At 35.2% G+C, this 26,779-nt stretch overlaps 1 protein-coding gene across 1 annotated transcript; it reads left to right on the top strand.

Annotated features, from left to right (window-relative positions):
• The first annotated feature begins 1,280 nt into the window (after positions 1-1,280).
• On the top strand, positions 1,281-21,698 carry LOC106132375 (ATP-binding cassette sub-family G member 1). The gene is made up of 11 exons (XM_060947945.1): positions 1,281-1,608; positions 14,190-14,360; positions 15,291-15,427; positions 15,664-15,809; positions 16,124-16,362; positions 16,537-16,787; positions 17,466-17,634; positions 17,932-18,032; positions 18,778-18,933; positions 19,464-19,669; positions 19,800-21,698. Exons 1-11 carry the CDS (start codon positions 1,410-1,412, stop codon positions 19,939-19,941), a joined length of 1,917 nt encoding a protein of 638 aa, XP_060803928.1. The 5' UTR covers positions 1,281-1,409; the 3' UTR covers positions 19,942-21,698.
• The last annotated feature ends 5,081 nt before the right edge of the window (positions 21,699-26,779 follow it).

Here is a 26,779-nt window from a genome sequence, read left to right as displayed (position 1 = left end):
ATCAACCTAGTTCTTTTTCTGTAAATTAGTAATGTACCCGAATTTGTTAAAAAAAATAGTTTTATCTTCTAGTAGATTACTACCACTCACTCAATAGATGTGGCAGAGAAATCTGTATTATTAAATTGACAATTTTTATTATGATTTCAAAATTATCTCCTATTTCCAAGTCTTACATAGCAATTTTGTTGCATTGCAATCAGTTGCTACAACCAAACTATAGGCAGATTGGTTTGAAGCTACCGAACACATTTGTGATTTTTCTCTCTATCATCTAATTTCATATTACAATCTTAACAAATAATTTTCACACTTGAAATTTCCTGACTATTCTTCCCTATGATCTATCAAGTAATATTTTCCTGATACTAGATGCGCCCCGGGGCTTTGTTCCCGTATAAATTTCGGGGTAAAATGTATGAAACCAACTTGTTATTCCAGGTTACTAAATTGAATCAAAATCCGTCCAATAGATATTGCGTATTCTTTATAACAAAGCACATCGACACTTCCTTACAACTTTCGCGTTTCAGTATTATAGTAGGTATAGGATATGTTTTGCCGTGTGCACCTATAGAAAAAAGAATAGGACCATTCCATATCTTTCCCATGGATGTCTTAAAAGGCGACTAAGTGATAGACGTATATAATTGGGGTTCCTATTTTAAGGGATGGGCTAGCAATCTGTTATTATTTGAATCTCAAGGGTATATACCCCCATGGATGTGATTATACGTTTATGTTTATAGGCATAGGTATTCTGCCTTTAATTTTTTTCTTAACTCAATGAAATTTTTAATCTAGTTGCAACAGTTCCTTAGGTACTTTAACATTTGCCTTCACCGTAATTATTTCATAAGTACACGGTATTTTGATCAATTTTTATTATACCTACAGTGCAACTCTTGCGAAAAAGCAATGAGTGATAGATTGATAGCACGCCCTAAATTTTCTTTTATTAAGTACATATTACTGCAAGCTATTTTCCTCAATCATGGGCCCGTTCTTTTCCCGGTTCTTTATGATTAGATTGAAAAATAGGCTAACTTAAATCTTATTTTTAGTTGTAAATATAACACTAAGAAAAATACAGCTTCATTTACATTATTACATTTAATGTTCAAATGATATTATGAGAAACATGAAACACCTCAAAATATACGTAATATGTCCTCGCCGCTGTTTGATATAAAGCGTATTGTTCTGATAAATGTCCAGCGTGTAATTTACAAATTGTCACCAAGAAACAAAAGCGATGCAATAATTCGCCTTCGGACAAAGGAGCCGATACCTAGTACTGTTTGTTGAAACGAGCAGCGCGGACGCATTCTACTGCGCGGCACAAAGAGGCGCGCACGCGCGAAATTTAAATCGTGTAGTATAATAATCGTATAGGAACTACCGGCAACATGATGCTCGCCGGTGCCCAAATAGTCAGCGAAGATACTGTGGCTTACAAGAACAATAGCGAAGAAGTCACCGCAAGCCCTGAAGGAGGGCACTCACAAAATGGCCAAACAACAAACACACTCAAATCCCCAAATGCAGAACCTGTGGACATTTCCTTCTCAAACATCACGTGTACAGTCAATCTAGGTTTTAATAAAGGTAAGAGCTATTAATGTCACTCGCATCACGTTACAATTTGTAAATAAGTATTACAGTATTATTATGTTGTCTACATGATGTCAACATATTATTCTGCTAGGCCTTGTTACTTGATCTTTTTGGTGAAGTTTACTTGCTGATTTAATTAAATAACATATATCTTTACTATTTATATATTTATTACTTAACTTAACTTACAATAATAAACATAATTTAAGAGACAAACTGACAGACGAAGTTAACTTCAGCAAACCGAAACGATCGATCGAAATAATCTTAATATTCAGTAATATTCGTTCAATAATAATGACCAAAGGGTAAATAAAAAGAAAATATGCTAGAACAGCCAAAGTTAATATAAAAAAGAGGTAAAACAACGGTTGGCTGGACAGAAGCGCAACAGAAATCATGAATTGACGAAAGTAAATGAAGAGTTACAAAGAAACTTGCAATTCGTGATTTTTCTAGTATACCTAGGGACAAAACATTCACAAGAGATAACAGATCATTATCCCAGTTATAATTAATTGATGGTGTAACTAATCGAATAGTTAGCTTGGTTTACCTAATTATCTGTTGGCAACTAAGCGGTATCTTCCGTATTCGTGTCAAAGGGTGATTAGAGTCATCTTCGCTATCAGAAATCGTTAATGATGTTGATTATTAAGCAGTAATAAATTTCTAATCGCGTTGAAAATATCAAGACATGTAGTTAAAAACTCATTAATATTTAATTAGGTAGGTACTGGAGTAAGTTAATCATCTATAAAGATGTTGTTGAAGAAACTAGTGTAAGTTAGAATTTAATTATTCCAAACAAAATATTTTGCCTCACGAAAGTGCAAAGAACGCAGTCACCTTGCTGGGTTATCGAGATTTGAAGCTAACAAAAACGAGGCTAATCCTTATTATCGAAAATATTTAAGTTATAGGTATGTTGGTAGGTACATATTTAGATTAATAACAGTTTACAATAATAAGATTGAATGGGAAAATACATTATAATTAAAAGGCAAATTTACAACAAGTAGAATAATTATAAAAATATATTTTTTATCTTGGGAATTCCAATGATACCAAACCAAGATTACAACTTAACCGGAGTTTGCTACCTATTTGAATCTGTATAAATTCTATAAGAATATTTGTGCAAAAACTAACTATGTAGATAGATACGCTTCCCAGTGCATGTTTCTTCTAAGGTTAAAATAACGGGTAGGAAAGATTTGTATAACATGACGCCTACGGCCATGCTCCACCAAGTAACTTTTTACCACGAGATTTCATATAATATAGCAACCTACCTAAACTATAACTTGTGTGGAGGAAAGAAATATGTATTTATGTTATTTTTTTATATGTTCTACTCATAATGTTGGTTTTACTTCACCTAGTGCAGCTTTTCACCATGATCCAATATGGATTAAGTTCCCTTGCAAAAGTAAAAACCTGTCGCTTTTTGTAAAAACTTGACTTACCCAATCCATTATCATTACCACAGAGGTTAGGATGTAACGAGGATTAACGTCATGAGAAAGAAGACTCATATACAATTAGTTTAAAGACAAATGTCTGACAGCTAGTATCCCGTACACTTATTTCCTTTAAACGCAATTTAAATAAACAATTCCGGAAACCATCAATTGAACTGGTTCGGTTATATGCGCGGCACCCTACAGTCTTTTGCATGTACAGTAGGTAAAGCTCTTTCGATTGAATAATCAATACATATAATAAAACATTGTAGGAATGCGGGCATAAAATAAACAATAAAAAACTTATACATTAAACATATTTACAAAAAATAAACAAAATTAGGCAAAGATTAACACCAACAAACTATAGGATATGTTGTAAATACTTAGTTACCAAATACCAATAGAAATGAACCTAAGTACTTTCAGAGCCTAAACAAATAACAAAAGAATATGGATGATTTGCTTCAAAGTGAGAAAAACATTTATGTTTAGTAATACCTAAAAGGTACCTAAAGGTTTAGTACCTAAGGTTATAAGTATTTTCGATGTTAAATAAAGCTTTTACTTAGCACCTGCCAGCTTACTTGAAAGAATCATTTTCTACTTTAAAATCATTTTGTTGTTTTAAGTGTACACATTATATCCAGACATTTTGCTGTTAAATTGGGCAATGAAAGCGACGGATGAAAGGAAACTGCATGCAAGTGAGATGCGAATGTCACGATGGATGTGTGGAGTGACAAGAATGGATCAAATACGTAATGAATATATGTATATGTGGAAGTATGAAAGTAGCGCCAATAAATGAAAAGATAAATGGTAATAAGCTGGGTTGGTACGGACACATCATGAGAAGATAAGAAAGTAAAAAAAGAGGTACTAAAAGAGCCTTAAATATGAAGAGGTTTAAGAAATAGGGGGAGACCGAAAAAGAGATGGATGGACGGCGTAAAGGATAGTATGGCGTAAGGGAATAACCAGTGTGATGGCAATTGACAGAAGCAATTAGAAAAAACTAACATACTGTGCCGACCCCACGTAGAAAGTGGGAAAAGGTAACGACTGAAGTCTGGCAGTAGAAAGATGGTTAGTGTACGGACTTCACTAGGTATTATTAATATGAACCACTTAATAAAAGCCTACGTATGCCAAATCTTTTTATATCAAACTCCATCACTCACTCACTCACGCTCCATCTTTTCTTATCGCCTCTTCAAACTAAATTTTGCCCCAGACTCCGATTCGCACTCAGAGGAATTTAGTCAAAAATCTTATGGGTTAGTGTGTGTGAAGGATTCGAAGTCAAAAATCTTATGGGTTAGTGTGTGTGAAGTCCGTTAGTTTTGGCTGTGCGTTATTTTTTTCTGTTTGGTGTGTTAGGGAAAGACAATACTGGCTACTGAGAAATAACAAGTGATCACATTAAACAGTGAAATGGTGCTTAACTAATAAAAGTAGCGTATACAAATTAATTGCGAAGTGTCTGTGGTCGAAAGGTATCAGACTAAAATGGCATGATTCAAATCAGCAGAAGGACCAAGGATATTGATTCGAATTATTGGGCCTTTAACCTTGTAATTAAAACATTACAAAACGCATATTCCTAGGAACGCGGGTAATCTATATCATATTAAATGATATAATAAATCCTTTATACCGGATTTTAGATAAGTTATCGAATACTATCACGATAATAAAAATTTCTTAAATGGCCTTACAGTTATCTATAATAAGGTTTTTATTTTAAAGTAATGTGTAAAAAAACTAATACATTTTCAGCGTTATATTTAATCACTTTTTACCGCTGGTATCGCCATAATATCACGTCTATAGCCCTTGCGGAATATACAGAACCAAAGAATGAAAGGCCACGTACAACTGTGATGGAATTGAGATTCAAATAGTGACAAGTTGCTAGCGCATCGCCTACAAAAGAATACCAAGTTACATTCTAAAAAACAATGTCTAAGTGTCAGTAGGTAGTTATGGTCACCGACTCAAAATAGCATGCGCATCCCACAAGATGCAGAGTTTAGAATTCTATCACGACTTTTTCTGAGTTATACGTAGGTTATTTGTTTGCTTGCCGATGCTAAGATAAAAGAAAATATATCTTTAACCTGCAATGCAACTGTGTATGTAACTGCGATCCATGGTAGGTTGGTTCTCCTATGAAGTTGGGAAAGGCAGGCGGGTGTCGCTTCGTGTAAAATACTAACTAGTTACCCACTCCAATGCCGTGTTTTCAGGCGGACCATATTTTTTGTTGCAACCGTAAGTCTTTACGTCAGGATGATTATGAACAGCGAAGCGAAATTTCGCTGAAGTGCTTTCTTCTATTTGTGTCATCTGATGTTCCTACTTGCGACTCTTTTTAAAGATCATAACAGGTATTGAGTAAGGTCTTAATCTGAATGGCCCTATTTAAATGAATTATGGGTCTATTAAACAAAAAGATCTCATCATGGAGATGCAACCTAGATAAACCAAAACCGCAGACTAGTTCTACCTACGTACCTCATAAGGTTACACTGCAGTCAATGTTACTGGCATTGCGGATTATCAAGGATATCGTGATTAAGTATAATTAGCTGGTAAACATACATATTTATGTGAACCGGCTAACACGCCGGTGAACTTAGAACTCCGATAACCAACGAGGATATAATTGACGCATCCGTTATCGCCTAGTTTTGCAATAATAATAGAATTTCATTACTTTATAAGCAACGTGTCAGCACAAATTTTCCACCATATGTTACCAATTTTATTACAGTATTTTTTTTTAAATATTTATAAGCTCCGTGATCAGAAAAACGAACCTTGGTCTTTTGTTGTCTCTTTGTACTCGTAGTAAGTCTAGACTTACTACTAGAGAGACAACTGGATCTTGGCGTTTGAATAATGACTAGGTGGTTGGTATTATCAAAATTAAATTTTTAAATGTCCTCTTGTGAACCGAATTTTGAGAAATGTAGTACTACCAAGAATAGGGATGAGACATCGTCTGTACGTCACCACAGATACACACGTTTTTGCGTGAAACCACAGTCACATAGTATCCTAACCTGGTAATAAAATGGGTTAGATTGTTTGCAACGATGGCGAAGTATAGACCTCCAGAGAGGTGAGGTAACGCAACCGGGACTAACGTCAGGAGAATGATAATCACAGCCTATCTTATTATCTTCTGCTCGAAAACCAAAATATTTTAGTGGATAGCTCTAAACTTTAAATTCTAATCGGACGACATTAAATAAAATAAATATATACGGGACAAATTACACTGATTGAGTTAGCCTCGAAGTAAGTTCGAAACTTGTGTTACGAGATACTAACTCAACGATACTATATTTTATAATAAATACTTATATAGATAAACATCCAAGACCCAGGACAATCAGAAAAAGTTCTTTTCTCATCATGCCTTGACCGGGATTCGAACCCGGGACCTCCGGTGTCACAGACAAGCGTACTACCGCTGAGCCACAGAGGCCATCAATGATCAATGGCCGTGATTGCATCGACATTGTACACTGATTCTTAGGATCGATCTTCTAGGTGTATAACATTCATCAAACACATGTAGGTAGATGAATGTTTTCATCTGTTTTAATGTTCAACGAGTGGCATACATGTGTATTGTACAATAACAATATGTTTAAGTAGTCTCTTGTCAATTTTGCGCGACCTACGGTAATAAACGATTAAATTTAACGGTGGAAGCTGAGACAATAAAATTTGTTTTTATAAACTTTGATAATAGACATGTGCATGGTGATATTTTTTAAATGCATATTTCAGTTACGTTTCATTTATTTTCTGGCCGTGTGGTTTCCGGCACTTTAGAATAGGAACACTCCATATTTCTCTCCTTAAAGAAAGGCTAATAAACTTGGGATTCTTCTTATTGGCGATCGGCTATCAACCTGTCACTATTTGCATCTCAATTCCATCATTTGGCTATACAGCTGAACATGACCTCTTTGAACGTCTTTTCAAGACTGACTGACTGACTCTTCAAGACGTGACTATATGAACTGATATACTTCACCCAACGTGATACGAATAAATATTGATTTATATTATGTGATATTAGAGTACGCCCGCTGCTCCGCACGCATGTAACGTAAAATCCCGCTTATTTCCTTTTTGACAGGAATATTGGGAATTCCTGTGTAAGTGCACCCCTAGATCATAAGACATGCCAAATTTAAAATGTCTAGACTCAGCGGTTTTGGCAATTCTCGATATGTTAGTCAACAGTAAGTGTCCTCTTTTCCAAATTAGATTTATTATAATCTAGATTATGTTATCTCATTTTGCGTATTCAATTTAAATTAGAACCTATAATTAATTCTACTATTTTTGTAAACATATATATATTTTTTTTCGTTCTTATCGAATTAAAAAATTCCGTATCAATATAAATATTCCATGCAAAATCAGGACAAAACGCTAGTTCTGTCACATTATACTTGAAACAGGAGATAAGATACGCTAAGAACTTGCGGTCTGAAGGCAGGTCAAGGGTTACGTCAGTGCCAGGAGTACGGACTTTAGTCAGAAACCTTATAAGATTTAACATACATAAGGCTTAAGATATATAAGGAGCACCTTACTAAATTAATATTTAATAAATCTTATAATAAATACTTAGGTACATGCAAATTGATACACGCATTTTTTTATTATCTAGTACTTTTTATCACTCTTTCGACGGCACTAAAGGTTTTTCGTGAAACATTTTTGGTCAAACTTAGACCCGATTAAATAAGCATGATGAACATTTTCATATACCATAGAACAATGTACATGAGCAAAGACTGCGGAGGTCACACCGGGATAGCTTCGTGTAATAATCTGACGCTCCTAATCCAGTATCGTTATTTAGGTGAAGCCTGTGCTCTCTCCAGAAAGGTGACTCAATCGGAACAATCGCCAGGAGGATGATGATGATGGTTACTAAGATAAAGACCGTCAATACCTTTAAGGCAATGCGTAAACCTAATTATGCAAAGCGTTGTACAACAAGCGACACGTGGTCCAAAGGGCAGCCGTCCAACTATGATTATGACATTAATTGTTTTAAATTAACTACCAATGCGCGTGCGTTGTATTTACTTACACTAATGTAAACCAACCACCGCCACTTTATACAAACTTGTTAGTCATCAAGTCGTACACCTTCTGCAATACAACAATAGATGAGAATGCATTTCAGGTTCAGTTCCTTAGCATGAGTAACGTTAAACTTTGTGTTCAAAAAGGAAATTAAAACAAAGGTGTACCACCTCTACAATGTATCAACGAAAAACTCGTCTAAATTAGTGTGAAGTTGTTGACTAATAAGCACATTCTCAAATAATTGAAACAGGGTAGGGTATAATCTTTTTCATCCAACACTGTTCAGATTATCAGATTCTTATCTGATTGCATCGATATTCATGATCATGAATAACGGATACTTATAGTATCTACCTTCAAGAATATGAACCGGTTGTATGCAACCTCGATAAATTTCTCATTACACCAGTTTCTGCGCTATCGCGGTGCACTCGGCGAGTCCAAGGGCATTTCGAAACTTTGCCTTGCGCCCTAAATCCTTATCAAACTGTTGGCAGTTTGTGTTATACCTAATTATCAATTTGTTATTGTTACTACTGCCACTGTACTGTCTAATAAATAATATCGCACAAAGATTTGATTTCAGTTACTTAATTAAATTCTTTCGAGAAATAAGTGGAAGTATGTTATTCATACATTTTTCTTTTTTTTAGATGACGTTTAATTATATTTTTTTTTTTTTTTTTTATATTCTAAAATTTACTTGTTAAGAACAAATTTGTAAGATTGGGTATACTATATGTTTGTGTCGAGAGAGTAGCGTTGATGGGCATCTGCTATTTGATACAGATGCCACGTCGTCGCTATAAAAAATTTTGAGCTATATTGTTTGTATTACTAGGTGCCGTTGATCCGTTTTAAGTGATTTACTATATGGTTTATATGTTCTACTAAATATTTTATGGCGTCTTCAGATTTGTGTACAGTGTTCATGTTAAATGGTTCTAAGTTTTTATTAAGGCATGTCATTATATATTTTTCTCGGTGACTACGGAATATTGGGCAGGATTTGAGAAGGTGGTGGACGTCCTGAGGAGTCGCGTCGTCGCAAGGACAACGATCGTCCTCAGTGATTTTATACTTGTGTAGATATGTCTTATGATATCCATGTCCTGATAAGATTTGAGTGACGGAGAACGAGGGTTTGATGTACTGTCGGAATTGGGCTATTGCAAAGATAGATGGGAAGAAGGTTTTTGTTACAGACCCTTGTGGGGCCGACTCGTATTCGCACTGCCAAGCGTCCAGAGTGCGCTGGCGCAGGAGTCGCTTGGCGTGTGAGAGCGGGAAGTGATTTAGCAGAGTTGCGGTTTTCTTCTCAGCGGCCTCCTTAGCCGCAGCATCTGCTATCTCATTTCCCACTATGCCAACATGAGCCTTGGACCAGACGAATTTAACTATAATATGGATGGAGGAGAGAAAGGAGATGAGGTGGTGGATTTGGTTTACTAGTGGATCGGTGTTGCTGCGGTCTTGAATAGCCTTGAGGGATGATAGAGAGTCGGAGAAGACAAGAGCTTCGGTGAAGTTAATATTTGTGTTTGTGAGCCATTTGAGGGCTTCGGCTATGGCGAATAGCTCGCACATAAATACTGAGGCGGTGCGGCACAGTTTAAATTTCTTGATTACGGGTCGCTGTCCTTCCATCATTACCACAAACGAAGCCCCCGCCTGCCCGTCTTCCTTTTTACTGCCGTCGGTGAAAATATTAGGGGCATCAGGATTAATCAGTGCAGTGGTGTCCTCTTGCGTTGTCGCTTCGTCATAGGTAATGGTGACTCGTTTGGCCGGGTGTAAAAGGCCTCTTACTTTGGTCTTTGAGTACAGTGCTATGTCATCTGGTAATTCCTGACATATTCCTGTCTTTTTGGTCCTGTGGATTTCGAGAGACTCGTCTATTACAAGATGGAGTGGGGGGAATTGAGCTATAGCCAGGGCTGCGACCGCCGAGATGGTGTGGAAGCCACGGATTGCCCTGATGGCAAAGCTCCTTTGGAAGGATCTGAGGGCTCGACGCACGGAGTAGAATTTGGTAGCCGTGCCCCAGATGCCTGCTGCATATGTGATTATTGGGACGATGACTTGTCGATAGATACACTCTACATTCTCGGGGTGAACGCCCCAAGTTGGCCGGACGAATTTGCATAAATTTTTGAATATTTCGTTTAATTATATTTAGTTATATTTATATTATATAGTTTGATAATACATTATTTATTTATGTCAAACTTAATAAAAATGTGACTCATGCCAATTGGATAATGATAATCCCAATAGACCATATCAAAAAAAGTTACTAGTTTTTTATTATAAATCCGAAACATTTATAATCATGATATCGGCGTGGACTCGGACCTACATTCCACCCGATCCTGGACTTTGACTTAATATGGTTATATGACTAAAGCACATTACTTATCAACTGATGACATCATAACCGGTAAAATGAATTTCCTAAAATAATAGGTACCTATAACGTTTGATAAATCCAATGATCGAAAAAATATACAGAAAACTCGGGGTGACCAGAATTATCGGAATTGATTATATGTGTATCCAAACCTATAACAGACCTATGCAAGCTCGCCTGTTTCTGGTACTCATGACTTGACCTTTTGCTAGAACGCCTCAGATTTGATCAAAGTTCGTTTGTCTAGGCCTTCCGACTCCAACAGTCCCATTCACATCTCCTTTGTTAAGCTATTATACTATACTAGTATAGTATAGAATTAACTATAAGTAATTTTAACCATTAACAGACTTAAATGACTTATAGTTAATTATATAGTATACTATTCCCGTGCCTCACAAAGTGGAAATTCTAATTTTATCTAAATTAAATAAGTTATATGTAAACGGCATTCAAATCTGTTTTAAACTTTTGAAGCAGGGCTTGGTGTAAATTTTTAATTGACCATGTCTTATTTTTCCCTTATCAAATTTCGACGAAACAAACGATTTTCGATAAGACGAAATTTCGATGACGCTCCTAATTCACCAGTGAAGACGTTCATATCCGTTGAGTAGTTTCAAAGTTCTAGCCACACTGACAATAATTCCAAAAATTAATTCTTTTAGAATCCGTTACTCTTTCTTAATCGCCCTTTTTCAGTTTTATGACAATTAATTAATGTATTGATAAATGAGTAGTCTTGATCTTCCCCTCCGAAAAATAGGGGTGATCTTATTTTATGTCACTTAAGTTTAAGTTCACGGAGTTAATCCCGACTACATCCTCCCCTTTCCTTAGAAAAGCCCAGAATGCGCCTTGTATGTATTTCACAGCGTCGTCATCTCCATTCCATTGCAAATCTTAAAAGTGGTCAAAATTATTTAAAATCCATTTAATTTTTTAGTTTGTTGTTTAGGAATTTTACTTTATTTTTATAAGGTAATTTCAATATTAGCATAGTTAATAAATTGTAATGGTCATATTTTGTCAACTTTAAAATTCATGGTTTTAGAAATATTCGTAACTTTTTTATGTGATCGACATGACCCACTTCAGAGTTATCAGCTGTAGTGACATCACGAGGTCGGCGACCGCAACTTTTGCACAAAACACAAGTGTTCCACGTGCACGTGCGCGTGCGCTCTTTGTTTGGGCTTCTTCCTGAGATACACGCGATGTGAAATCTTCCTTGAAATCGTATTATTAAAATAATGTTGAATTAACATAGATTTATTATTGCGTAAACTCTTACGTTACTGATTGATTGAGCGCAGAATAAGAAATTAATATTTTGATCTAGAATAAAGTTACGTTTTCGACCACCACCTGATACTTCGTAAACCTATTCGTAATACTACTTTCGAATTTTGACTTCAATAGGTCAAAAGATACAAAATTCCTTTAAACGGTCGCTTGATACCTAATAGTAGGTTAACGTGATTTATAAGATATATTGATAAGCCTTATATTCTTAACAACAACGCAACATGTAGATACTGTATGTATTTGTTTATTTAATAGAACGTGTAAGGGATTTAAATAATTGCCCATTTATTCAGATTTGAATGGGATTGACTACTCATATTATATGAATATAAATAACCATAACATCACATACCTTTGTATGTAACGTAAATATCGTTATTATTTAGGAATCTATTTAACAAACCTGTGCGAAGTCCAATACTATTAGACTTTGTCCGATTTGATCACTGGAAACTAATTAAAGATGCAATCACAATTAAGGAAAATACCAACAACATAAAGCTATTATACAAATTTTACGATTGTAACTGATTTTATAGTCAAGAAGACGAAGTCTATATGAAATACTTACTAGACTACGTTATATTTCGTTTACGCGGGAATTTCGAGAAATTATGCACCACCACCAACTATCTCTCACCACCAACTCATCATCAACAATCTCTAGACCCACTTGTCTGGACTGTACGTTGATATCAATGTACAGGACCGTCGTTCTGCAAAGAAAACTTACTTTGTCGGCCTATCTACTGCACTTTCACGCTTACTTCGCTGAACCGATTTTAATGAAATTGTGGAATGGCGATTGTTCAAGACCCGAGTCAAACGTAAGCTTTAATTTTCTGCGATTGAACAATAGTACTTATTAGAGAATCTTCATTCTCAGTAGTTCGAGTCTTCAGTGCGATCATCGTTATAGTGAGTTTTTTTTCTTATTTCTTTAATCCCTCCTACAAAATATCAAAGAATTGTAAATAAGTAGTACAAGTATCAGTACATAGAAATATTTGAGCAAACTTTTAACCTATATTGTATTAATTTTAAGACATTCACAGTGATGATAAGGTCATCAGGTAGCGTTCTTATGACTATAAAATGTGACTTTGTGAGTAGGTACACGACCGATTAACAAATTGTCAAATACTTAAGGCGTAGTTTGCTTGTTGATAAGCATATGCTTGTTTATTGTCCCCTTATCTGAGTAATTGTACTCATAATATTTGAAGAAAATTCTTGTATTTCTCCCTTTGCCCGCGTGGAAGGTCATTCATTTATTAGAACAAAAGGTTATTAGTCGGTCATTATGCTATGCTATTCAAACATAGGTATATTTCATTGTTCTGAAGAACGACTTTTGTCTGACCTCCGAATCTTGCATGACCCGAACCTAACCCTATAATCAACGGGATCATGGTTACAGTTATACATTTGCCTGTATCTGCAGCTTTACTCACGATGTTTTTCTTCAGTAACTTATTAAAATAATTAACAAAAATTCATTGGCTCCTGGCCGGAGTAAGATTCGAACCTGCACTTTGAAATGGGCTCGTAAAAATTGTTCTTCAAAGAAATTCATGAAAAATTAAAGAGAAAATAGCTACTGTATATTTCCAGATAGAAAACAGGCAGTTAACAATTTAAGCAGTCTTAAAAATATGTAGATCGTGATACCAAGCAATATGTTTATTTGCTGGAGAGCCTGTTGGCCGACCGTGCAATGCTAATCGCATCCTCTGACGCGCGAGGGGTTATCGTGGGTCAGGTGCGGAAACCCTGCCACTGCCATACAAACTCATATAGGTCAGCTTGCCTAGTGGGGACGGATCTTGCCCACTGTTCCATAAACAAAAAAAAATTGTATATAAATTTAAGAGTTCGGGACCCTATAACGCAGGGAGACCTCGGTCACAGACAAAGACCATAGTGTTCACACACTGTTCAGCTAAACAGGCTGAATGATGGAATTGAAATTCAAATACTGACAGGTTGCTAGCCCATCGCCGACAAAAAGAATTTTATGTTTTTTAGCCTATTCCTTTGTCGCCTATTACAACATTCCTGGGAAAGATATATATTGGTTTTATTACTAAGACGGTAACCACAAAAATATAATATGGATGAATAAATATTAAACAAAAATTTCAAGACTTTTTTGAACATCATAATTTGTTTATACTTTCTTATTATACCTAAGTAATTTTTATCAATGAGGTATTTTATCATACACAGTGCTTAATTGAACACTGTCTTTGTTCCAGGATCAAAGCAAATTCTCCATGGAGTCCACGGGAGGCTACTTCCTCGGCAGCTTGTCGCCATCATGGGTCCCTCTGGCGCAGGAAAGTCTACGTTATTGGACGTCCTCTCAGGGTACAGAATCAGCGGCGTGGGAGGAGCAGTCTTCATCAACGGTAGAGGCAGAATCATGAGTAAGTATTCTACCACTTTATTATATTTATTTATTTGATTATTCATCATTTTAATCATCAAGAAGAAAGAAAGTCATCAACTAATAAATATCTCATGAGACATTGATGGAAAATTCTACCCTTTGGCCTCTCTCTCTCTGGAGAAGAGGGTGGGTGCGCCGTTTGATCATATCCATCGGGTAAGTCAGGTTTTTCCACGAATCACTTCGTATCTAACCATCGCAGCCTTTGAAAGAGAATATATTAACCCATATTGGATCCCGGTAATAGCTACACTAGATAAAAGTGTCTATAATAGTTATCTTAGTCGCCATTAATGACATCCGTGGGAAAGAGATTATTTTTATAAAGTGCCGGGAATTGCACGGAAAATGAATACTCTATATTAAAAGTCAATTCAATCTACGTTCTACGAGTAGGTATTTTAAAAGCTGATATTCGCCATTTAATAGTTGGAAATTTATCTACTTGAGGTTTAGGTTCGAAGACGTTTTATTTTTTTGTTATAAACAAATTTAATAACATACACTTATTGCATATTGCTAAGTTAGCTTTGCAATTATGAACTTGCGTCATCAGATAACCATCTCTATCTTACACTTTAATTAGAAATACCTACCATATCGGCCTAGTATCGTCAATAATTGCGTACAGATAATTTTACACGGAAGTCTGCTCCCGGATATCATTTGCGGGTTGTTTATCAAATAATGTCTTAGTTTTATCTGTTTGATTATGAATCGCGTTACACACTTGCTTAATGATCACAGATAACGGATGTAATGCCATGTCAGCAAGGTACCTAAATATCATCGATTTAGAGTACCCTTGACCTGCCCTTTTACCAGGGCATTCCCGATTTGATCATTCATCTTTACATTATTTAATTTAAAATATTGATGCTAATGTAAATCTTTATGTAATTTTCAGAAAATTTCAAGAAGATATCATGTTACATCCAGCAGGACGACCGTCTGCAGGGTCTGCTGACCGTCGGGGAGAACATGGCCTTGGCAGCGGACCTCAAGCTGCCCACTACGATGGACAAGTACGACAAGGGCGAAGTAGTAAGTTTCAGCCACAATAACGCTAGTTCTTTTGAAACAGATCTATAAACAAGAATAAAACCTATGTAAGAATTATAATTATGCTATTCCAAATTCTAGTAACATAAATTTACCTATTCTTTCTGATATTATCTATTCACATCATTATGCTCTTAAATCACAAGCATCACTTTTTCATATTTTTGGAAAGTCTTTTCGTCGTTTATCATCTAATTGTCAATTTTTTTAAATTTCAGATTGAAGAAATTCTGACAAACTTGGGTTTGTATGAGCATATAAATACGAGAGGATCGCGTTTGTCTGGAGGCCAAAAGAAGAGGCTCTCCATAGCTTTGGAACTCATAAACAATCCACTCATAATGTTCTTGGATGAACCTACAACGTAAGTTAACAAAATTTTATTTATAGACTTTATTTCAATCACGTTCAAATAAAGTCTTAGTTAGGAACTTACTCTCTGTCAAATCCTTCGCTATTTATATTTAAGACAGGGGATACGGGATATATCATATACACGGTGCATATATATCCCGTATCCCGTGTTACTTTGCCTCAAGGTTTTTTATATGTACTTAAAAAAAACGCAGATTTAACAAAACAGTATTCATACTGAAAAACTGGGATAAAACGCTATAATAATGATGAATATATAAACCATACCAGTCGTAATATAAACGTGAAATTCCAATATTTCAGAGGTCTGGATAGTTCTTCCTGTAGCCAAGTGGTCCAGCTCTGCCGTTCCTTGGCGCACCAGGGCAGAACAATCGTGTGTACTGTCCACCAGCCGTCCGCATCCTTGTTCCAGCAGTTTGACCAGGTGTACGTCCTGGCGGCCGGGCAGTGCCTCTACCAAGGAACCACCGCCAACTTGGTGCCGTACCTAGACCAAACTGGCATTCCTTGCCCTATTTATCACAATCCTGCTGACTACAGTAAGTTTCAGTTGCAAAAAAATTCCTTTTAAACTTCCGAAAAACTAGATTTTAAGGGATTCATTTAAATTATACATGTCCATCGTAAAATAAAAATACTTTTTGGTCTTAATGTACGAGATACACATAGAATCAGTAGATCAATAAACTTATAAACCTCGTCTTTATTTTCAGTTATTGAATTAGCGTGTGGAGAATATGGGGAGGATAAAATTCAACTGTTGACTTCAAAAGCTGAGAATGGTAGAGCCCTGGAATGGTTCCCAGAAGCAGACAAGATCCCCACCATGGAAGGTCTACGTAAACAGTACCCACTCAGCATCCTTAGGGACCAGGATCCAGGGAATAATGATGAAGAGACTTCTCAATCAAACCAAAGATCTGTTCTGATCAGACGAGGTTTCTTGAAAGCCAAACGCGATTCCGTAAGTGCACGACTAGTACTTAATTCTCAATCTCAAGTATGACATAAATTAAAATACAAGGTCTTGCAATTAAGTGATGACTTAATCATGGTCTGATTGTTTCTAATATGCAGAATTGGGTCTCCTAGGAGTTTTATTAGTGTAGATTGATCTACAATGACGGATTAATCAAATGGCTTTGTCCAACTATAATCAATCTGCGAATTGATGAAGCCCGGAATTTAGTATCTGGTTTTTAAACTGTCCATTGAACTTGCAGTCTCTGCATTTTCTACTATCATAAAACAAACGGAGGAAAATAGCCAGTATAAGCCAGGGCCTATGATCATACTTACCTAATAGTAGGACGCTCAAACATTAAAACATCAAACCCATGTGGTTGTTCCAGTGAGGTATAGGTTTATTAGCGGTTTGCTGTATTATCATACTCCAGGCTAATTCCTGGAGTATGATAATACGGCAAACCGCTACTAATGTATCGGTTGCGTCCTCACTTCTCTGGAAAAGAAATTGAGGTCCGCATATCACCATGACCCTAGATTGAGTAAGCCAGGTTTTTGCACGAAGCAATGTATGATGCCCGCTTTTTCAAGAGAAACCTTACACGTATTAGATCACAATTACATAATACACATCCAGTTGCCTGAATAAAAATGATCATAAAAAACCTTCTTACAGACGATGACTCACCTTCGGGTGATGGTGAACATTGTGGTCGGAATTATGCTGGGAGTGCTGTTCATTGAAGCTGGAAATGAAGGCTCCAGGGTACTGCAGAATTACAACCTGTTGTTCGCCATACTGATGCATCATATGATGTCTCCAATGATGCTTACTATACTCACATGTACGTATTTATTTATTTTTAATTTTAAGAGCTGATATTTCGAATAAGATTTTCCTTACGCAAAGCAGTTTTACATTTATGAATCAAATGATTTGATTATAACACAGTATTGTAGGTGATTTGTGTGAAGTATTTTACAACTTTGGTGGAAATTAAATCAATCATCCAGGAACCATGTAGGTAGGTATTGACAAACAACTTTTATTTTATTCTTATTAATGTTTATTGCACACAATCTTAAAACTGTTTGAATATTTCGTTATGACCATCTAAAGTGAGCAAATATTTCTTTTCCAGTCCCCTCAGAAATGTCAGTTCTGTCCAAAGAGCACTTCAACAGATGGTACTCGCTGGGCTCCTACTATATCTCTATAACTTTGGTGGATTTACCCATATCGGTGAGTGTTCTTCAAATAAGAAATCCTGTTTCTGAATACTCGGTATTCGGTAAATAATAATATTTCGGAGATTTTTTTCAAGTGATACAAGGACAAGTATGGTCGTAGTATGATAGCCTCTGGAACATAGCGGAAGTGCACTTCTGTTCTGGGTTTCAATCCCAGCAAGTGCATAATGAGAATTAATATCTCGTAACACAAGTTTCGAACTTATTTAGGCTAACTCAATCTGTGTAAATTGTATTTATTATTTTTTATTTATTTATGTCGTAGTACGAGTACTTAGTTTAAATTTCGTAAAATATAGTTCATCAAAAAGACTCTCCTTCGGATGTAGTATAAATGTAAATTTATCTATCTAACTTCATTACAAAAATATGTATTTACTCGTAACAAGAAGTCTTAAAGACTAGGTAAGGCGTTTTTACCAAACAAAACGGATGATGTAGAGGCATAGAATAAATCTATACTTACCTAGCTACGATCATGATGAACTGTCTTCTTATCTGTTATATCGTATCGCTACGTGTCGCTCTTGACTTGAAAGGTCTTGGGCACAATAAGGGAGGCAAATATTTCCTCACATTCTTCCACATCTCTCTCTTCCGGCACACTATATGACGCAGTCTTATACACGATTTCATACTCCGGATTTCACTTGGTCCAAAACAATGGTTACCAGCCGTAATATGGTTTAAACCCGGTTTAAAACTACTAACTATTATAATCTGATGTTTTTTTCCAGATATTCGCGTGTGCCATATTCAGCGTGATCGTGTACACGATGTCGGCCCAGCCGCTGGACATAGTGCGTTTCTCCATGTTCTTCGTCATCTCCCTGTACACGGTGCTCGTCGCACAGAGCTTCGGTCTCATGATCGGGGCCGCCTTTAATGTTGTTGTGAGTCTTTTCTACCTCCTGTCTTTAGTCCCGGTTGCATCCTCACCACTCTGGAGAGGAGCCCGGGGTATACCTTTTTACAATGAATCCTGGATTGGCTGAGTCAGGTTCTTACACGAAGCGAATTCCACCTGACCGCCGCGCGCCGCAACCTTTGCAAGTAAACCTGACCTATTGGATCGATCATGATTACGATGTTTTCCTTCACCGTAAGAGCATCGGTTAGTTTTTAAATTGATGTACATTACTTCGAAAATAGTAATTTATACATGGCTGAGGTGGGATTTGAACCTGTGCCTTTTTGCTCAAAGCATTCCTTACCGATTGAACACTAAATTTTGCCAACGGCTTCGCTCGCGCACGTTCCCGTTTATCGCAAATGCATGAACTCGATTACTCTATTGACTGTCGATGGCTCTAGTTACGCTTTAAACACAAGCCATAAGTCATAAGGGTATAGGGAGGGAAAATACGCTAATGTTAATGAAATAAAGAAATATACATATTATGTATCTTTGTTTTCCTTACAGAACGGTACATTCCTGGGACCGACTTTATCCGTGCCCATGATGATGTTTGCTGGCTTCGGGGTGACCTTACGTGACCTACCGCCGTACCTGTACTGGGGATCTTACTTCTCATATCTTAGATACGGGCTGGAAGGTTTCATAGGAGCCATCTACGGTTTGGACAGGCCCGTGCTGGACTGCGAGGACGCCCTGTACTGCCATTACAGGTACATTTAAAAAAATAATAAATATTACTATATCAGTCAATTTCCCGCCATTTAACTATACATTCTATTTAAAGATTAATAAAAATTCATATTTCTTTTGTTTATACCCAAACAAATCATAATTTTCCAGGAACCCGAGCGTGTTCCTGAATGAAGTGGCGATGTCCCCTCACATGTTCTGGTGGGACGTGCTGGCGCTCACCGTGTTCGTGATCGTGCTCAGGATAGCCGCCTTCCTGCTGCTTAAGTGGAAACTGACGGCTGTGCGATAAACTGACTTTTTTATATGTGTTTTCGTCGTCTATTGGCCGAGAATGAGTTTTATTGCAGAAGTCAAATAAATATAACTTCGATTTAAGACTGTCGATGGTTATCTTCAAGAGTAAGGTTCCCCGGAAATTATTGCGGAGGCCAGACTGGGAGTCACAGGATCATGGTCAAAAGGTGCATTCCGAACACTCCCCAGAGAATTGTGATTATAATCACGAATTACGCCAGGGGGAACAAGGATGATTATCTTTTTCCGTTGAGCTGGTATTCTATAACCAAGTTTTTGAACTTACTTTAGGACTAGCTCAATAGGTGTAATTTGTTAAGTTAATGTGTTTTTAATTTTCGGGATTGTACAGATTTTTCGGCGATTTTAAAGTATGTAATATGATGTTTTTATAACTATGGAAGATATAGACCCTGAGGTGGTCTATCACATTCCATATATAGCCACATAACATTATTATTTCTTCGGTGAAATAAACTCTATTCTCGGTTAATACAACTTTGAAGCTTAAGTCATACAGGGTTAGGTTAAGATTAGTGAAAAGTGACATGCCATAGTCGTAAGCGAAAGGGATAAACAATTTTATTGACGGTGACATTATGTTATAATTTCGCGATTTTATAGTCAGCGATAACACACGTCGACCATATTCAGAAATTAGGAGTCGTTCGAAAAAGTAGGTACTAAAGATTACAAATTTATTTATAAACACAAAACACATACTGAAAATGCCAATATTGCTGTGATTTATTATAGGTACTCGTTTTTGCCGGGGGCTTTGCTTTCGGGTAATATTAAATTGTTTTCTAAGCACTATGCCTACTGTAGTCTTTTCCGACGTGCATGTATATGTGGCCGAATGCACTAAAATTAAGTTTGAGCGTAGACTAGGGAATGAATTATTATATAAGTATATATGTACCTACGTACTTATACCAAATATACTAGAAACTTATTTAGAAATAAAAATTGAAGACAATTTATTATTCGATGTATAACGTTACATGCTTGTTTGTGTATTTCAATTTTATAGTTTAGACTAAATATATAAAATATGAGAGGTTTTTAGTTACTAAAATTATGTTTTACATAAGTTCTGTACCTACATGTAAAGTAGGAAATGTACACAAAATATTTGTGCCTTTTATGAAATAAGAATGTGTACGAAGTTAAAGTAGGCACTGCCATTTGTAAAGGTACTTATTCCAATTACTATTTCCATAGTGGTATATGTATCAAAAATAAATTAAAGCCTATTAAGGGAATGTTAAAATGTGATGATAAAAGCATTTATTTTAAATTATTACAATATAAACCCATTATGAAAAAGTTAACTACAGACAATTGAAACTACTAATCAGTTACGCAAAATTGTTAGCTAATGCCAGACAAATAGGCAATTATGTAAAAATCTAAATTAAGATCTTGTTTACAGGTTATACAGTTTTAAAATACTTTTAAGGATGATTTTTCTATTACAAATTGATTTTACTTTACAAATGGCGGTACATTCTGGAGAACTATCTTGCCCACAGAAATCGATATAATATCTATATATTCAGATTTCTATGATCATGCATTAATATCGCTTCGTTAGTCATTAAGAGAGCTCAATTATTGCTCAAACTGCAACTATTTATTTTTAGTCGAGACGTAATTTTATTGTACTATTTTAAAAATATGTTAAAATTATGATCGCTATGTATGTTATGCTAAGTTTTTACAATGTTGTAATAAAAAAAATACAAATTCTTATTCAGTTTTATTTCCCCCCCTTTTGAGTTGGCAAGCCAACAGGCACTTCAACTGATGGCAAGGTTACAACAATAACATGTAAAATATTTACGATCAGCTACCTCTAGCATCACTTCTTTAGAAAAAAAATGAAAATTAGAGAGAAAGTCTACACGAGCACTAGATTTTCAAAGACCCAAAAAATATAACATTAATATAATCACGTCTATATTCTTTGCGAGGTATAGAGCCAGCAGTCTTTAAAAGACTGAAAAGCCACGTTCTACTTATAAGCCTATCCCTTGGTCACATTTTACGACTTGCATAGGAAAGAGATGGAGTAGTTCTATTCTTGTTTCTATTGGTGCTGGGAACCACACAGCATTACTAATGGGAAAATATTACTATAAGGAAAAATAAAAATAAATGAAGTAATACTACGAGAGAGAGGGTAGGTCCTGTAGTTATTAGCAATAACTATGAATTTGTGTTTGTTACTTCGTGGCATAGCACTCTACAGACAAACCTCGAGGTTTACATCAATCGATTATTGTGGGACATGAAGATCTTTTTGTGCAAAATTTATTACAACGCAATGTAACATAAATTATACTAACCCGCAAGGTAACAAGCTAATTATAATTAAGCCCGTATAATATTGAGGCATCGCTCGAAAGTATCTACAATTGTAATGGAATATTGGCACAATTTGTAGAAAACATTTCTTAATTATTTTCCTGTGGCGAAAGTAAATTTCGTAGCATCGTCTACGACTTGCTACGAAATCGTAGAGCGTCGGTGAAAGCGTGTTAGCCCCTTTGTCCCACTAATTGCAAAGTTTTCCAGACATTGAAATAACATAAAAAGTTCAATTTGTAGAAATTTACGGCGTACAAAGTCGCAGGTAACAGCTAGTTATTTAGACCAATAGCTTCGATTCTAAAATTCTGCGTTAATAATTAACATAGGATGTTGTAGATGCCGAAAAAAAATTTTGATTACGCACGCTTATTGAAATTTTATAAGTTCGTCTCAGTAAGTGAAATCGTTCTTTGCACCTAAATATCAGTGTCTGGGCCGAATAGAATCCCAAGGTCAGTCATCCATAAAATTTTCTTACCTCATATATTTAACTTACATGTAACTAGGTGTTTTTGGAATATTTGTGTTTTTACAGTAATGACAGAAAGAAGTATGAGATTCAAGCAGATAGATAAAATAATTATTTAATCTTATTGTCCATAAAGCCCTTTATGAGCAATTCACCATGTAAAACAATTATTTATCATGTTATTATGCCCTTATTATTTATAATATTTACATATTGATCTGCCATTGACGATCAATATATAACCTCGCATCTTCTGATAGTAATCTGGCTCAATCTCATTTAAACTCGTTTGAACCCCCACTACACACATCTTCTTAATCTATTTTACTCGACCTAATTGAAAGGATTGTGGACATAAGTTTTTGTCTATATTATAATCAGGTCTATCTTACTTAACTGGGTTGCAATAAACGCACTCGTGCCCACTATCATGCCTTGGTCCATATTTGTCTTCGTGATGATAACATGCGTCAATCATTTATCGTTTAGTTTATGTAACTATGGTAATAATAGACTCAGCTAGGAATAAAATCTAATTGGCTTTTATACTATATAGATACATTACACACAAATTATCAAATAGGAAAGTAAGAAGTGGTAAAGGTGGAATATTATCAATATACCTTATACAACACACAATATATAAATTTGACAACCGATGACGGAAATTAGTTAAAGGTGAAGAATACAATTATACAAAATTAAATTCAAATTCAAATATTTTTAATAATTAAGTCGTAGATGATTATAGTTATTTAGTAATCAAGATTACTGGGTTATTACCCATCACATATTTGCGAAAATTCCCTAGCTCAATACCATGATAATTTTTCTTCTTCTTCTCATTTCATCATCATTTAAATTACACGATTATCTATACTTATATTATAAAGCTAGAGAGTTTGTTTGTTTGAACACGCTTATCTCAGGAACTACTGGTTCGAATAAAAAAAATATTTTTGTTTTGAATAGACAATTTATCGAGGAAAGCTTTAGGCTATATATACGCTACAACGTAATGGATAATGTGAAAAAAAGCGGGGTATTCATCCTTAAGGGCTTTAACAAAAGTTGTTTTTATCAGTTAAATAAAACATGCATTTTGTCAATATACCTACATAAAATCACGACTTAATCCCCTGCGGGGTGGACAGAGCCAGCCGTCATGAAAAGTCTGGTAGGCCACGTTCAGCTGTTTGGCTCTATGATAGATTTGCCCATATTGATTATTATAATATTTTTATTAATTTTCTAATTATATTTTCAGTTCATTACATATCCGATATAAAATGTTATTGTTATATGAATAAAGGTCCAAAGACTATCAAAGTCACGTTGTGTATGTAGGTCTGTATTGTACACGCTATGCGACACATGACCTATATCTCTACCTTCTAGAAATGTCTTATTATATTATGTACTTATTGCTTTTACTAAATATGTAATTTTTGTGAGTATGATATACCTAGTAGTTTCATGGTTATTGGCTAAAAGTAAATGTGTGAAATCCTCTTATAATAAAACATATAATAAAATATAAGAGCAAAAAAACGAAGTCTAAGATTTTATTATTTTAACTTATTTAAAACTGTCTACTTGTAGTAATAAAGACTCATTAATTCGAAAATTCAGTTTTCAAGTAGGTCTTATCGTTGTATTTATTATCTACTCCCAAATTATATAAAAGCAAAACGTGACCAAAAATGTCATGTACCATATGTACTCATAACGTATCGTGTTTAGTAAGTTTGTTGATTTAACAATAATAAAAAACTCTGATTGATCAATTTAGAGTGCAAAGGCGGAGTTGTTTATACCTTTAAGTAAAAAGCGCGCGCGTTTCAAAGCGTACAGACGGCAAGTGAAAATATCGTTAGTATAGAAACCAGCAAGGCTAAACAAGTAACTTTAGTTACAGGCGATATCTCTGCAGGGTCCAAGGAAGAGTCAATTAAATGCACGTGGCGTGGTCAACCCTAATTCGTCGTAGAAATGTAGTCTATCATCTTTAACGAACAGAAATGTATGTGCAATGCATATAATATTCGGCAAACTAATTCGCCTACATTCACGGGAAGAGACAATGTAGCTTCCAATTTAACATAAACATTATAAGTAACAATGCATAAAATATTCTTAATTATCACATTTATTTCATATTTATCCCTTACTTGGTAGACTGAGCCGACAGTTTCGGTGAGACTGAATGGCCACATTCAGCTCTATGGCTTAATGGTGAAATTGAGATCGACATAGTGAGAGGTTGTTACTTTATTTTACGATTGATATAGGTACTAAGTAGATAATTATTATAAAAGGAGTGACCTCTTCAATTGAGGGAATATAAATAAGTATCGTCAATGCGATATATCGTTTAGCGGCAATTACAAACCAAAGACTTAATAATGAACTCAAGTTATTTATTACACTAATTCAATTAACAATATTTATACCTAGGTGCGGAAAGAACCGACGGAAAATTACACATGATGTGAATACTGCACTGTTTGCTCATGCTTTAGATAAAGATTTTAAATAAGCAGATAGGTACCATTCACAAATTAATTATAGTTATTTTTAATAGTTAGGTGGATAGACCCTTCTTACCCACAGAAAAAACATCGATAGATTTAATTAAGTGATTATTAAAATAATTAAACTCCACATAGACATAGACATGAAGTGGAATAAATTAAATATGTTTTTTAAATATACCTTTTGTAAAGAATATAAATAATATAGGTTAGTGTTAACAGTTGGTTCTAAAATTCGCCTAATAGAGAATGCCTCATAGTATTATAAAGTCCACCTTGTACATTATTTTAGGTGAAATAAAATAAAAACATAAAAAAAATAAGACTGAAACGCGTTAGAAAGTAAAAAATCAAAGAAGGAGTTAGATGGAAAAGGGAATACTTAACCTATATTTACATTTATACGTATGTATTGTATGAAGTAATCACTCCTGGTCGTATGATGAATCCATCATTAGATAACTCGAAAACAACAGCATGTCACGTTATATTATAGACCTCTGTGCCCCAAATTTGTCACGAAAATTTATTTTAGAACTATCTTTCATTTATTTGTTGATACACTTATCGAATTAGTTATTTTTATTACTTTTAAAATTACGAGGAAAATCGGCGAACATCAGATGTATTTATCAGCACAAAATTATGAAAAGATACTTAGATTACGTTATTATTAAATACTATCTACAAATATTTTAACCTCAGTCTCAAATGTGGTGTCAAATTTTCGCGCATATTTTCCATAATTTTGTCAAGATAAGATATGTATGTATATTACATGACATAATACTTGTTTAAACAAAAGCACTAGAAGTTCAATGGAAAGATATACTTATGTATATCGTCTATTTCATTTATAACATTATGATTGGCGTAGAGACAATACATAGAACAAAATTATTTTTTATTTGCTCAATAAAATTTCTGTAAGATACACCTGCTGTTCACTAAAATTTCAATTTTGTCTTTTTTTGTGTTTTTAATAGCGCGTTAAAATCTGGTTGCCTATTCTGGATTAATCATGGTGCCATGGTCCTCCTACTTTATGATGGGTTTCAGACCGCTCCCTGACTATGGTCAGGTCTTAACCTCCACTTCCAACAAAATTGCACTAGTTAAAAAAATAGTTTTTTTTTTTATTTAAGTTTATATAGTAATGTTACTTGATGAAACCTAAATCGTCTCATACTTTTGACAGTATATGAAAACTGATGTCTAGAATAAGTAAGTCTAAGAAGTTAGTTCTGTGCGAAATAAACATTAACAAATTTAAAAATAAACATGTCTCAAATATGTGTTAAGGATTAAAAGATAAGCACGATATCTCATGTGATACTTCCGTATTCTAGTTATTTTATGGCCGTGACCGGCGTAAACACGTGCTATGCGCGTGCGCAACACGCAAACAGCATGCGCGCGCCATGCTTCCCATCACCGCTGCGAAAAGCTGGGAA

This window comes from Amyelois transitella, chromosome 14 (genome assembly GCF_032362555.1).
Source record: "Amyelois transitella isolate CPQ chromosome 14, ilAmyTran1.1, whole genome shotgun sequence".
Lineage (NCBI taxonomy): Eukaryota > Metazoa > Arthropoda > Insecta > Lepidoptera > Pyralidae > Amyelois > Amyelois transitella.
The sequence above is the reverse complement of the archived record's forward strand: the minus strand, read 5'-3'. Positions and strand labels throughout refer to the sequence as shown.